This window comes from Mesoplodon bidens, assembly GCF_964165515.1.
Source record: "Mesoplodon bidens genome assembly, chromosome: 14".
NCBI classification, from domain to species: Eukaryota; Metazoa; Chordata; class Mammalia; order Artiodactyla; family Ziphiidae; genus Mesoplodon; species Mesoplodon bidens.
The window spans coordinates 11,742,334-11,755,704 of record NC_138170.1 but is presented as its reverse complement, the minus strand read 5'-3'; the positions used below and the strand labels follow the sequence as shown (position 1 = coordinate 11,755,704).

The window sequence follows — 13,371 nt, the reverse complement described above, 5'->3', positions numbered from 1 at the left end:
CACCCAGGTCTGTGCTCTGATACATCTGCTTCCCACTGCCCTGTGTCCCTCCCGCTCCTCTCTGGCTGGTCCTGCCAAGCCTCTCCACAGCTCCCACTGCAAGTGAAGAACTGCTCCCCGTCACCGCATGCTTCACCCACACCCTCATCCCTTACCTGCCTCATCCCAGCCCTCCTGGCCCTGGCCCACCATGCGCACAAGGCAGGCAGTCTTGCCCGGTGACTGGGCCGGTCCACCCCACAGTGGATGTGAGTCTCTTCTATTCCCCCCTCCCTCCCTCCCCATCCCATTTTCTCTGGCTGACATCACTTCACTCAGCTCACAGAGTTTTCTTCTTTAATCACTTTGGTCAAAACAAATGACCCATCTCTGCTGACTTCACCCTCTTTTGAAATTCTGCACTGAATCAACACTTTCCTCCTTGCTTCAGACCCTTACACATTGCCTCTCTGCCCACACACTGGGCTTCCTTTATGAATCCTTTGTCTCTGTGCCCACCTCTTCCAAGAGGACCTCCCTCATTAGACGCAGGGATGCACAGAGGAAAAAAAAAAGTCCTAGGTGCCAGACAGACATAAAACATACAGACAGTTACAAGAAAGGGTCAATGAACTTGAATAAGAGGACCGTGTGGTCCCTCTGGGCGGGCAGAGGTCTGGTTCTTTTGGTGCAGTGATTTTCAAGACCAAGGGCTTTCCGTGGGCAGAGCCCCTACTTCAGACAGAGCAGCTCTTCATTTGTCTGGTTTGGATACCTGGCTTCTGTCAAAGGTTTCATTTCAAGAGAGTGCTGCGAGGTCCAGCAAGTTTGAAAACCACTGGTCCAGAAGGGCTGGCCCACTCCTGGCTTCCCCCATGGGTCCTGGTTCAGTGCCTTGGACCCACATCTGAAACGGTCTCATCTCTGTGGCAGCCCTTTAGATATCTGAAGACTGTTATGGGTCTCTGCCCCCCAGCCCTACCCCTCACTCCACCTCAGGCCTTCTCCCTGCCCAAGCCAAACACCTCCGACTTTTTCAGCCACTGCTCAGACCCTGGCTAGACGGGCTGATGTCCTTTTGCCAGGGAGACCCAGCTCTGCTGGGGAATGACCCACATGCTGCATGCAGGCGGAGCCCTCACCATGGTCCCATTCAGGGGCCTCGGCCAGGCCCTTCTCTCTGGGCCTGTCGCCCATCAGTGTAAGGAGAGATTTGGTCTAAATGCCCCTAAGATTGCTTCCAGCTTTAAATGTTTTGAGTTGGATGAGGTTCCTGATGGGAGGTCCCTGCTCCCCCCTCTCTTGGGTTGGTGAGTCACTCTGCTTGAGTGTCCTCCAAGGGTGACACTCTTAAGCTGGGCACAAGGAGAGTTACACTATGGAGATCCAACTGGGGCTTACCCTCTGTCTTTAGAAATTTGATCCAGAATTTGGCTCCCAAAGCCAATGGCTTTCTCCCTCCAAAGTTTTCTTTTTTCCTTCTTTTGTATGTTTTACCCAGACCAAGTGTTCAGGGCTTTACGGAGCCTGGCTCCTGGCCTTAGGGTCCCTGTTCTTCCATGGGGCCTTGGGTGGAGGTTCTGGAAATCTGCCTTCACCCCGACGGCCTGACTCTGCAGGCTCGGAAGGGGCACATCTTGGCAGCTCCAAAAGTTGCTGGAGGAATCAGGAAATGGGGCGATGGTGGAGAGGACTGGGGGCCGGAGAGGGGGCTGGACCCACAGCAGGGGACCGGCGTCCGGCCCTGAGGACCCCCCTCCCTCCCCCCACGATGGCTGCACAGCCCGGGACCTCCCTGTCGTACCTGAGAGGAGGGCCTGGCCCGTGAACTGCCCGTACACGGAGGCAGCATGGGGAAAGGCATTGAAGGGCGGGACCGAGGCACCTGCTGGGACCCCGGAGCCGACTTGCTGCAGATCCAAAAAGGCGGAGCTAGATAAAGAGGAAGGGGTGGAGCTAGAACTGGACACCTCGGGGGTTTCCTGCTTTATGGCGAAGGGTGAATGAGGATCTGCCGGAGGGAGGGAGACAACAAGGAGAGAGGGGTGTGAGATGATGGGGTGGGAACATGCACAAACCAAGCCATGAGGTGCGGGAGGGGTGCGGCGGCGCGGGGCCGGGGGGCGGGCTCCTCCCTGAGGCTGGGCGTGGAGGGGGGAGGTGGGCGGGGCTACGCGGTGCCCCTCAGGCCGCGGGAGGAGGGGAGGGGCCGCTCTACCTCCCTGCTGTGCCTCTGTGAATGTAGACGCGGCTGCGTGTGCCCCGCGCTGGGGGGCAGGCGGAGGAGAGGGGCCGAGGATAGAAGGCGAGACCCTCTGGACCCGCCTGGAGGCCCAGCCAGCAGAGCCCCCCTCTCCTCTCCAGGCCCAGGGCCGTAACACATTCCTTCTCTCCATCCGCCAGCTCTGCCCTCCAGCCCATCCTGGCAGCTGGGGCCACATGGCCCAGGAGATTCCGGGCATCGTACCTGCCACCACGGGGTAGGTCTGATGAGTCGAGAGGTTGCGCCCCAAGGGTGTATTGGAAGGGGTCAGGGTGGCCTTCCCGTCGTCCAGGGCGCTGTTGAGCAAGGGCAGCGGGTAGAGGCCCTGGCGGACAAAAAGAAGTCAGTGCACAGAGGCCGTGGGTCGCAGGCCCACCTAGAAACCCCGCGGCCCAGTCTCCCCAGGAAACACTCCCTTCCTGTGTCCCCCCTTCCCGCTCAATCTCGACTCCACTTAGCCTGCTTAATTGGCTCTTATTCTCAGACTCACAGCCCTTCTGTTTTCCTCCCAGTCCCAGGCTCAGGACCTTCCCTTCCGCAGCCCCGGAATTCAATGCCGGCTGGTGGTGCACAGGCCAGGCACAGAACAGAGCAGCTCCTTCCAAGGACCACGCCCTGCCTGGACGCTGGGCTCCTTCCTGGTCTCCTCACCCTGTCTGGGCCCACAGAGAACAGGATGCAGGGCTGGGGCAGTTGGCACAGGAGACTGTTCAGGTTGCTTTGCTCCATTCATTAAGTTATTCTTCTCCAGATCACAAATGCAGGCACAGAGAGGTCAGGAAACTTGCCACACTCTCACAGGGGCCGAGCCAGGATTTAAACCCCAGGGGTCTGGCTCCAGGGCCCATGCTGTCAACCGCTGCTCTGCAGTGGGTAACATCATGACCACTTCTTACACTTGCAAAGAGCGGACATTAGATTTTGCCTGTGTTATCCTGATCCGTTGCCCCCAGCAGCCCTGTGACATGGGTGAGCAATATTAGGTCTGTTTTATATGCCGAGAGCCTGAAGCCCAGAGAGGTAAATGTCCCAGGTGCGTATGAGACAGAGACTAAATCGAGGACAGCAGTTCCTGACCCAGGCATTTTCTCCTTCAATAAAATGACACACCCGATACCCCAGCAGAATAGGTGGATTTCTCTCCCCCCGCCCCATATCCAAGGAAATATAAATGTGCACATTCAGCTTGAAGATTGTAGGGGGTTAATTTGTTTAAAAGATTCTTTATCAGGTACCTGGGGATCTTCTTAGTTATGACCTCATTTTAGATTTCACTCGGCCTCCCCTGACGTGAGCAGGCCATCTCCTAAGATGGCCTCCAAGAAGAACTTGTTCAATTAAAGGCAACGGTACATCACCCCTCACCATGACTCCCTCCCACCAGGGCACGAGGTGTGTGCTCACACCTGCTCCCCATACATGGATCACACACGTCACAAATGCCCTGTGTGAACTAGTGTGCAAAACTGAAATCAAGGCTTGCTCCGTGGTTACATAACGGCTCCTCTAAAGGCAATCGCTTTCAATGATTTCCATCGAGCTGGGTTCTCCAAGGAGCCACAGCAGTTTCTGGTGGTGTGCCAGGCACTTCTGGAAGCTGCAGTCAATTCTGGAGGCCACAAGGGCACCATTATCATGTAGCAGCAATTACTGACTAAATGGCGCTCTGGTTCCATGCCTTCCGAGGGGGCTTCCTGCTTCTAGGCAGGATGGAGTTGCTTAGAGCCTGGCTTAATGAAATTGAACAAGATGCCTAACTTCTAGAGAGTGTAAGAAAAGTTTAAAAGGCTTTATGGATATGTTGATTTGATACCAAATACTTTCTCAGAATCCTCTAACTTTCTAAAATTTAGGCAATTCAGTGAAAGACAAACCAACCTATATAGTCAGACATTTCGGGGATGTTGCACTGAATGGCTTAAACATCCCCATGATGACTGGATTTCTTACTGGGATTGAACTTGAATTGGGGTTCAGAGGGCACAATGCTTTAGGACTTGGGTGAGTTTGAGCCCTGGATCTGCAAGGACCAGCCAAGTAGCTTTAGTCTCCTTGACCTCTCAGAGCCTTGGCTTTCTCACCTGTATAACAGGGATAATAGAATCTGCTTCACAAGGCTGATGTAAGGATTAAATGAGATTTTATATACCTACATTAAATGCTTAGCCCAGAATGCTTGGTAGCCCAAATGCTCAATAAATAGCTATTTCAGAGTTATGTGAAGAGTCATAAGCTCCCCAATGCTTGAGTCTCTGTCTTCATAATATTCCCATTCTGTTGATCTGCTTCTTGATGCACTTGTAAAATAGAGGAACGAGGGCTGGGCAGACTCCTAACTACGCCTGGTGGTAAAATAGCAACCAGAAGTGAGGCCACAGGACGTTTCTGTTGAATGCTTTGCCCCTTGTTGACTTTATAGAAGAGATGGCCATGTCTTCGCCCCATCCTGAGGTCAGGTGTGAGGACCTGTGCTTCTCTCCTGGCTCCCTAGGCCAGAGGGCCTTCCTGTGCCCGGTGAGGACACACGGAGTGTTCCTTCAGCAGTGCTGACAGCGCCGAGGGTGGGAAAGGTAAGGAGCCCCGGGCACAGGCTGGGTTCTCCCTGCCGCTCGCCACCGAGCAGGGGAATGGAGGACGGAGTAGGTGACTGGCTGAGGGGGGGAATGAATCAATTATGGGCGCGGTGGAGCCTCTGTCTTCTCATCTGTAAGGTGGGGGGTTGGAGTAGTTCCGTGGTTTTCAGGCTCTCTTTTTCCAGTCTTCAAATAAGAACTCACATAGGAGCATCGTATTTAAAGCAGGTGAAGTGAACGGATCTGAAGGAAACCAGGGCCGGCAGGGCTGAGCTCCACGACCATTCACTTCCCCAAGCCCTCTCTACGTTCTCTGGCCCTGGGTCATCTCCACACAAACGGGAAGACTGGACTGGGTGGGCCCTGCGGTCCCTCTGCCTCAAGACTCTCCATTGCATGACTGCCCATGTACATATGCCAGCTTGGTGCTGGGTCTCGGGGCTCCTTGTAATCAAGCAGGGCCCCTTGTGGGGCTCAGGAACAGAGCCAGGAAATGGCTCTGTGGCCCAGCGGGTCTCAGCAGCAGGGTTTCTCTACTCTCCCAGGACACTGGGTTGTGCAGGCTCCGTCTCACACAGCGGGTTCCCGCAGGCCCACCGCTGTGGCCCCATTGGGCTCCCCCACCCCCGCCCCACCCTGCCCCGGGAGCCATGTGCTGCCTTGCGGCTGAGTAGTGCCCGGGCCCTCTCCCCAGGTCTGCTGACGGCCAGCCTTCTCTGCAGCCCTCCTGGTTGCTACAGCCCAGGCTGATAAAATCGCTGACGCAGATTGCCTGCCCAGCTGCGTTGCTGGCATCGGCCCAGCAGCCCAGAGGGTCACTGGCAACGGTTCAGTTGATTATTGGCATCGTCACCATTGGCCTACTCAGATCTTAAAGATGTACGGGCATGCCTCACTCCTGCATCCGATGACAGCGTGTGCAGAGAGGGCTGAGCAGACACCGGCCTAGAGAATCCTCAGCTGGTTGACCAGGTGGGGTGAGGCAGGGAGACACTGCAACTGCAGTGTTGATAAAAGATAATGAACTGAGAGGCCAGCGGGCCTGGCAGTTCGGACGGAGGTGTGGAGTCTTTGTTGGACTCTGTGGGAGACCTTGGACATCTCTGCCAGCTTTTCACAGAAGCCAGCCCACGATAAGCCGTTTCACCTGCCCTGAGCACCGGAAATAAAACTTCCCTTGTAGCTTGTAGTTTATTGTGCTGGATTTCTCAGGGCATTCACTCAATCTACCTTTACTGAGCATCTGTTATAAGAGGGGCGCAGTGTTAGGTGTTGGAGACAAAAAAACGTTTTGAGATGCTGCCCTGTCCTTAAGAAATCTGCTGTGTCTTTACATCTCTGTCCACTAGGCAATTACACTACCCCGTGAGTTCTGGGGGGCAGCCACCCGGACGTGCAGAAGCAGGGGCGCGGGCGAGATGAAGCATGTCTGAGGAGCGAGGAAGGATTCGTGGACCAGGTGATGCTTGAGCTGAGTCATAATGGCCGAGTGGTATTTTTCCAGGCAGAGAAGTGGGAGGAAAGGCATTCTGCGAGGAGGGCACACCGCGTGCTGGGGCAGAGGGGTGTGAGCAAGTGTGGCGTGATGGGGAGCGTGAACAAGGCTCACGGGGTGGGCAGGCGTGAGTGGCCCGAGGCGGGGCTGGAGCTGCTGGCAGAGGTCACGCTGTAGAGGCCGGAGCTGCGGCTTTATTGCTGTGGGACCTGACCCCGCCGTCTAGGGAAGTCACCGCGGCAGGGGCATGGCATGGTTGGCTGCATTGCCCTAAGCTCAGAGGCTGTGGGTGAGGGAAGGCAACAGGGCTGGGAGGATGAGGAGGAAGAAGCTAGCGTCTGGTGAAACAAAGCCTGTGACGGCCTTGGAGCTGCAGGAAGCACGCGCCTGAGCCCATCAAGCAACTCCTAGCTGCTTCCAGAGCCGCAGGCTGATTAGGGAACTCTCAGAGCCCATGCCTTGCTCCGGCACCCCCCCCCCACCGTCTGCTAACCTCCCACGCCCGGCTGGCCCCTCACCTGCTCGCCTTTGGTGTGGCTGGGGGAAACATAGGCCTCCGGGTACTGCTGTCGATCGAAGGGGCACTCAAGCGGCTCAAGGTGGTGCTGGCTGAAGGCGTCCGTGCGAAGGTGCTTGCGGGGCCCACTGCCACTGCTCTGGGAGTCAAGGCTCAGCCGACAGCTGTCCTGGTCACCTGGCGGGTGTCCCCAGGCAGGGAGAAAGCTTTCAGGGGCCCGTCCACCCACCCCCCAGGCCCGAGCTGGGGAGCAGACTTGCTTCAGGGGAGGGAAAGGACCAGGCTTCCGGGGCCTCAGGGTGGCTTAGAGACCGGCCCGAAAGCCCTGGGCCGCAGGGGGCTTGTGTCCCATCAGAGCCTCAGCAAACTGCCCTCCTGCGCCCCCAGCCTGCCCTCTGGTTCCCACAACACTCACTGTCGTCCAGTTTCCTCTTGCTGTCGCTGCCGGGCTGCGCGATCCCCAGGAGCCCGTTGATGGAGTAAGTTGAACCCAGAGAATCGGACTGGGGAGACTCTGGGGGCGTCACGGCTGAGCTGGGGACTGCAGTGGGGCGAGACGGAGGGTCAGGACGTGGAACTGACACCCCTCGGAGCCCCTGCTGCCACCGTGGAGGGGTCGGGGGCACCACGGGTGACAAGGGTCTTGCCTGAGGTGGTTCCACCCCGGAATATTTCAGAGCGAGGCTGTGTCCCGACGGAAGGGCTCCGTCTACACACTTGGGTGTGTCTGTGTGGACGTGTTTGTGTGTGACTCTGGGTGTGTATGCCGATGGGTGTGCGTGTGCAAGGGGCTGGGTGTGCCTGCGGCACCCTTGGTACTCACTCAGCGTGTGTCCTGGGCTCAGGGACTTGGTGGCCACGCAGCCGTCCATGGGAAGGTTGAATGGTTGCTGCACTTTGGTCCGGATGATTCTGTAAGGAAGACGAGAAAGGCCCTTAGAAGAGAAGGAAACAGGGCTCCTGGATGCCCCAGATCCAGTTGCCTTTTTGAGATCCCACTTGGGTATCTAAAGGCACCTCAAACTCAGCCTGTCCACACTCAAACCCGAGACCTTACTCCTCATGCCTGGTCCTTCCCACTGTTCCCATTTCACGATTAGTCCCCCTGGTCACTCAAGGCATAAATGCACGTGGGGCTCAGCATCTGCCTCCCTCCCTCCTCCATCGAGCCCGCCATCAGGTTCTGTGGGTTTGACCTTGTAAATCTCTCCAGCATCCATCCCTCTCTGCGTCCCTCACTGCCAGCACCAAACTCTCCCTCCAGGGTCACTCACTGGCCCACCCCTCTCTGCTATTGACCCTTTCGAATCTTTTCTTTCTATTGCAGCCAGAGTGGACTTTCTGAAATGCAAGGCAGCCTCGGGCTTAACGTCTGCCAAGGTTCTTCCCATTGCTTCTAGGTCAGAGGCGAGAATACGTAGCACGGTGCCCAGCCTCTGAACTGCAGCCTTTCTTCACATCTCCACCTCAGCCGACTTCATGCTCCCCTTCCTCCACCTACTGGCTTTCTTTCAGCTTCTTGTATAAGAGCCTATTCGCCACAGGGCCTTTGCACGTGCTGTCTCAGAGCTCCTTTCATCATCCCCCCCGCCCTTTCACCTAGTTAACTCTTATTAGTTATTTCTTACTCCAGGCATCATTTCAGAACCTCCCTAAACAAAGTCACCCTCTGCCAGCTCAATACCCTCATATTTCTCTCCTTAGCCAAACTTAGAGCTGCATTTCTTACAGTTGTTTGCATGGGCACTTGATTAGGACTCGATTAGTGTGTTTTCCCACTGGACTGTAAGGGCCACATGGACAAGGATTGTGCGTCCCCAGGGCCTACACGTGAGTGACTTATATGTGAATGAATGAGTGAGCAAGTGAATGAATGATTGAGGTGGTGAGTGAATGACTGAATGACTAAGCAGAGGAGTGGGTGTTTGGATGAGGCCCAGTTAGGGGGTCTCGTGCCTCGCTCAAGAAAGGATCAATGCAAGAGGCAGTTTCTTTTATTGAATGAAAGTGGATGTGATGTGTGGGGAAGGAGACTGCAGTGGGTACAGTCTGGGTTGGGGACGGGGCGAGGGGCGGTGCGGTGAGGAGAGGGGTGAGGGTGGGGATGCCCCATGGCAGTGAGGAGGCTGGAAGGGGTGGTGCCTGCCCTGGGCCCGGGGCACTTCTGGCCTGACTCTTCAGCATGCCGCCCCTTCCCAGGCTCCGTTCCACTCAAGCCAGGTCTCCGTCATGATTCCCCCAAAGCCCGGGTTCCCCGGCCTCTGGCTGCGGTGTCCCGCTCACCTGTTGATGGAGCTGACACTGGGCACAGTGTCGTTGTCACAGACGCCCTCGGCCAGGAGCCGGTCTCGGATCTCCCAGGCAAACATGGTCGGGTTCTGACGTTTGTAGTCCCCGATCTTCTCCACCACCTTGGGGGTAGCCACCTTGGGCTTTGAGCCCCCTATCACTCCAGGCCGGATGCTGCCAGTCTCGTAGTACCTACTCCAATAGAGAACCCCAAAGAAGTACCCAGTAAGCAGGTGGGGTCTTCGGGCAGGAACTTAGCCAGAGACTCTCGTTCCCCTCCGAGGCTTCTGGGGAGGGGCTGGGGGGTGAATCGTGCCCCCAGGGCCGGCTTCCAACACGATGTTCCCGGCACTGCCTGTTTCCCTTGCATGGGTAGGTTTATGCCGCTGCCAAACCAGAACTCTCTTCAATAGACCTCACCCAGGGATACCTGGCTTCTCTCTTTCCTGTCGTCCCTCTGGCCAGTCTCCTGCGTCTGAGCACCTTATGGGGCACAAAACACCTCCCTTCTTAGAAAGGGCACTTTGACGAATGTGCTCTGTGGGTACGTACAGGTTCACGGTGGCGGTTTGCTCTGTCCCGCTTTTCTTGGCTGAAGCATGACTTACTGTTCTCCTTGGCCATCCTGGTTTTACCCCTCCCTCCCCAGGAAGCCAGCGGGGTCATTGGGCCCTCTGCCCTGCCTTGATGGTTTCACCTTTGTTCTCCATAAAACCCCTCCGCCCCACCACCCCACCCCATACCCCCAGCCACTGGTTTCCCACCAGGTTACACAGTTCAAGTTGAGGCTGGTCCTCATGGACTCTGGAACCCCAGTCTGGCCTGGAGCCCTGGCCACGTCCAGCCCTCTAGGCTGAGCCTATTCTCCCAGGGTCTCCACGCCCCTTCCCCGCATCCCTCAGCAGGATAGCCTGCCTCCCCTCCTTGGGGAAACTCTGGTCTCTTCTGCCATGAAATAAGATCTCGTTCTTTAAAACTCCCTTTATGGGCTCCCCTGGTGGCGCAGTGGTTGAGAATCTGCCTGCTCATGCAGGGGACACAAGTTCGAGCCCTGGTCTGGGAGGATCCCACATGCCGCGGAGCAACTAGGCCCGTGAGCCACAACTACTGAGCCTGCGCATCTGGAGCCTGTGCTCCGCAACAAGAGAGGCCGCGATAGTGAGAGGCCTGCGCACCGCGATGAAGAGTGGCCCCCGCTTGCCCCAACTAGAGAAAGCCCTCGCACAGAAACGAAGACCCAACACAGCAAAGATAAAGAAATTAATTAATAAACTCCTACCCCCAACATCTTCTTTAACAACAAAACAAAACAAAAAACTCCCTTTATGTGTCACCACCCTCCGGCGCTCATCCCCTCCGTGGGATACTGCAGCCCATCTTGGGAACGCCTCTCCTGACCCCAGCCTGGGACCACGCTTTTCCCTGACAACTTCGGCCAGGAAAGCGGAGCTTTCCACATTGAATTACAGATCAGGCTTTGGTCTTTTTGAACCAGAACTCCTCCTGAATCCACTTACAGGTTGGGTAAGGGAGACAGGTACACCGAGCTGACACGAAGCCCCGAGTCCCCCGTGTGTGGGCACTTCCCACCCGAAGTGGCCCTCCAGGCTGGACTACACGGCTGCGTCGGTCCAGAGCTTCGCTGCTTCTGGTCCGTCCTGAACCTTTGGGTTAGCAGTTCTTTTTTTTTTGTGGTACGCGGGCCTCGCACTGTTGTGGCCTCTCCCGTTGCGGAGCACAGGCTCCGGACGCACAGGCTCAGCGGCCATGGCTCACGGGCCCAGCCGCTCCACGGCATATGGGATCTTCCCGGACTGGGGCACGAACCCGTGTCCCCTGCATCGGCAGGCGGACTCTCAACCACTGCACCACCAGGGAAGCCCAGGGTTAGCAGTTCTTAACTCTGGCTGCAGGAAATTAGAATCACTCGAGGAGGGCTTAACACTATACTGAAACTTGGACTCATTCCCCGAAAGTTCTGCCTTAACTGGGGTGGGCTGGGGCCTAGACATCAATTTCTTTATTCCTCAGGTGACTCTACCGTGCGGCCAGGGCTGTGAACTGCTGCTCTGGAGTTAGTGTCCGTAAGTGTCACCTGGTCATCTCATAAAAATCACAGCGTCCGGACCTGGCTCCCAGAGAGGCTGCTGTAGGCCTGGCCTGGGGCTTAGGGATCTGCATTTCCTCAAGCAACCCCGGTGCTTCTGTGGCAGATACTCTGGGAGTTACGGTTTGAGAAACACAAACTCAGACGTCCCTCAAGCTGGGGTTAGACCTCGGGAGTCAACTCTGATCGTGTGTCCCCTCCCCAGTGGCTCCCTTCCCTTGGTCTCAGCAGGGGTAGAGCCTTTGGGGAAGATTCTTCTGCTTTAGGAACAAAGAAGTCTATAGAAAATGGGACATGGGGCAAAGGAGACCACGGGGGAGGGAGAAATGAAAGGAAGGAGAAATGGACAAATGAGGAAGGAGGGCAGGAAACCACAGACGGGCAGCAGATCGGGAGAGCCCAGAAGCACCACCACATCCTGTTCAGCTCCTGTGCAGGGGCCCAAGCAGGACACCCCACGAGCCCCCGAGAGGGAGGGCGGTGAGGGGTGAATTTCGAGCTTACCTGCCAAGGATCTTGCTGACACAGCCATGGCTGACTCGGAGCTGGCGGGAGATGTCGCAGGGCCTCACGCCCTGGTGGGCCAGGTCCACGATGCGCTGACGCACCACTTCGGGCAGGGGTCTGCCATTCACAAAGGCCCCTCCCAGCTGGTTCAGCCCTCCGTGGCCTGAAACACAATAGTCCGGGGGACAGTTGTCAGGGCCACCAGGCAGAGAGTCAGCCTGCGTGTGGACATTGGATGTTGAGAAGCCCCTGAACTTGAACTCCCACCGTGGGTCACACCCTCTGGCGTTCCCGCTGCACCCTGTCCTGCTTCCCACCTCTGAGGAGGGCTAGCTCGGGTTGGCGGGCTGAGGGGCATGTATGATGCCACAGAGGGGGGACATCCCACTTTGAGGACCTTTTGGGGGGTCTCCTCTCAGACGCTCAGCACCTCCAAATAACAACCCCAACACCTCCCGCCCTCCCTCTAGAAAGTATCTAAAGAGTTGAGGATTCAGGCTCTTCCTACTCTGATACTGAGCTCTGTGACCTTGGGGAAAATCCCCCTGTCCTCTCTGCGTCTCTGTTCCTCGTCTATAAAATGAGGGCATAGGATGAAATCAGTGGTATTTAAGTTTCTCATTCTTGTTCTTCTTTTGAACCATAGGGACAGATTTTTTTTTTTTTTTTTTCGGTACGCGGGCCTCTCACTGTTGTGGCCTCTCCCGTTGCGGAGCACAGGCTCCGGACGCGCAGGCTCAACGGCCATGGCTCACAGGCCCAGCCGCTCCACGGCATGTGGGATCTTCCCGGACCGGGGCACTAACCCGTGTCCCCTGCATCAGCAGGCGGACTCTCAACCACTGCACCACCAGGGAAGCCCCCATAGGGCCAGATTTTTAAGCACAATCACGTTGAGAAACACAGACACAAAACAATAAAAGGAGAGCTTCTCAGGTTGAGCTTGGACAGAGTGGGCCCTGTCCGTGGGTTCCCGGCCTGAATGGCCCGAGCACTGTTAGGGGCACTGCAAGGGCAAAGGCAGAGACCTCACTGGCCCACGTTCCAGGGCCTCCAGGACTGACATGTCGGGCTGTGGGCGGTGGTGCACAACGTAGACACGCTTTGATGTGCGCCTGTCTCGTTAGCTGCCTTCCTGACTGGCCTCTACCCTCTGGCCCCAGCCTGTGTTTCATTCTGAGCCCATCCACCTATTCAACACATATTTACTGAGTGTGTACTACGTGCCAAACGCTGCAGGCCCTGCAGATGTCGAGGTGAATAATGCAGATGTGATCCCTGCTTTGGGCTCATAGGGTTCAAGTGAGGATCTAGACCAGCCAATGACCATACCACATGGTCAATGTGGGACCGGGGACATGCAGGGGGTTATGGGAACCCCTGGAGGGGACCAAGCCCAGGCTCAGGGGACCATAGACGGGTTTCTGAAGAAGTCTAAGTGGAGACTGAAGATAAAAAGAGGTCAGACTAGAGAAGGAGATGAGGAGGAAAACTGTTCCAGGTAGTGGGAACAGCATGTGCAAAGGCTTAGAGGCAAGAAGGTATCTGTTCGATTTATCAACATACTTAACTCTCTAAAACCCCTAGATACAGGTTGGGTTAAGTTCAGGCCTGAGATCTTCCTTTTGCCGATGAGGAGAC

At 56.4% G+C, this 13,371-nt stretch overlaps 1 protein-coding gene across 1 annotated transcript in view; it reads right to left on the bottom strand.

The window, feature by feature from the left end:
• The window catches only part of PAX8 (paired box 8), a 58,205-nt gene that overhangs the window by 14,972 nt on the left and 29,862 nt on the right, over positions 1–13,371 (bottom strand). The window contains exons 3-9 of the mRNA XM_081254574.1: positions 11,728–11,893; positions 9,111–9,308; positions 7,651–7,739; positions 7,243–7,368; positions 6,829–7,004; positions 2,447–2,567; positions 1,784–1,990 (exon numbers count right to left, since the gene is read on the bottom strand). Coding sequence (XP_081110700.1) covers positions 1,784–1,990; positions 2,447–2,567; positions 6,829–7,004; positions 7,243–7,368; positions 7,651–7,739; positions 9,111–9,308; positions 11,728–11,893 — 1,083 coding nt within the window. The remainder of the gene's footprint in view (positions 1–1,783; positions 1,991–2,446; positions 2,568–6,828; positions 7,005–7,242; positions 7,369–7,650; positions 7,740–9,110; positions 9,309–11,727; positions 11,894–13,371) is intronic.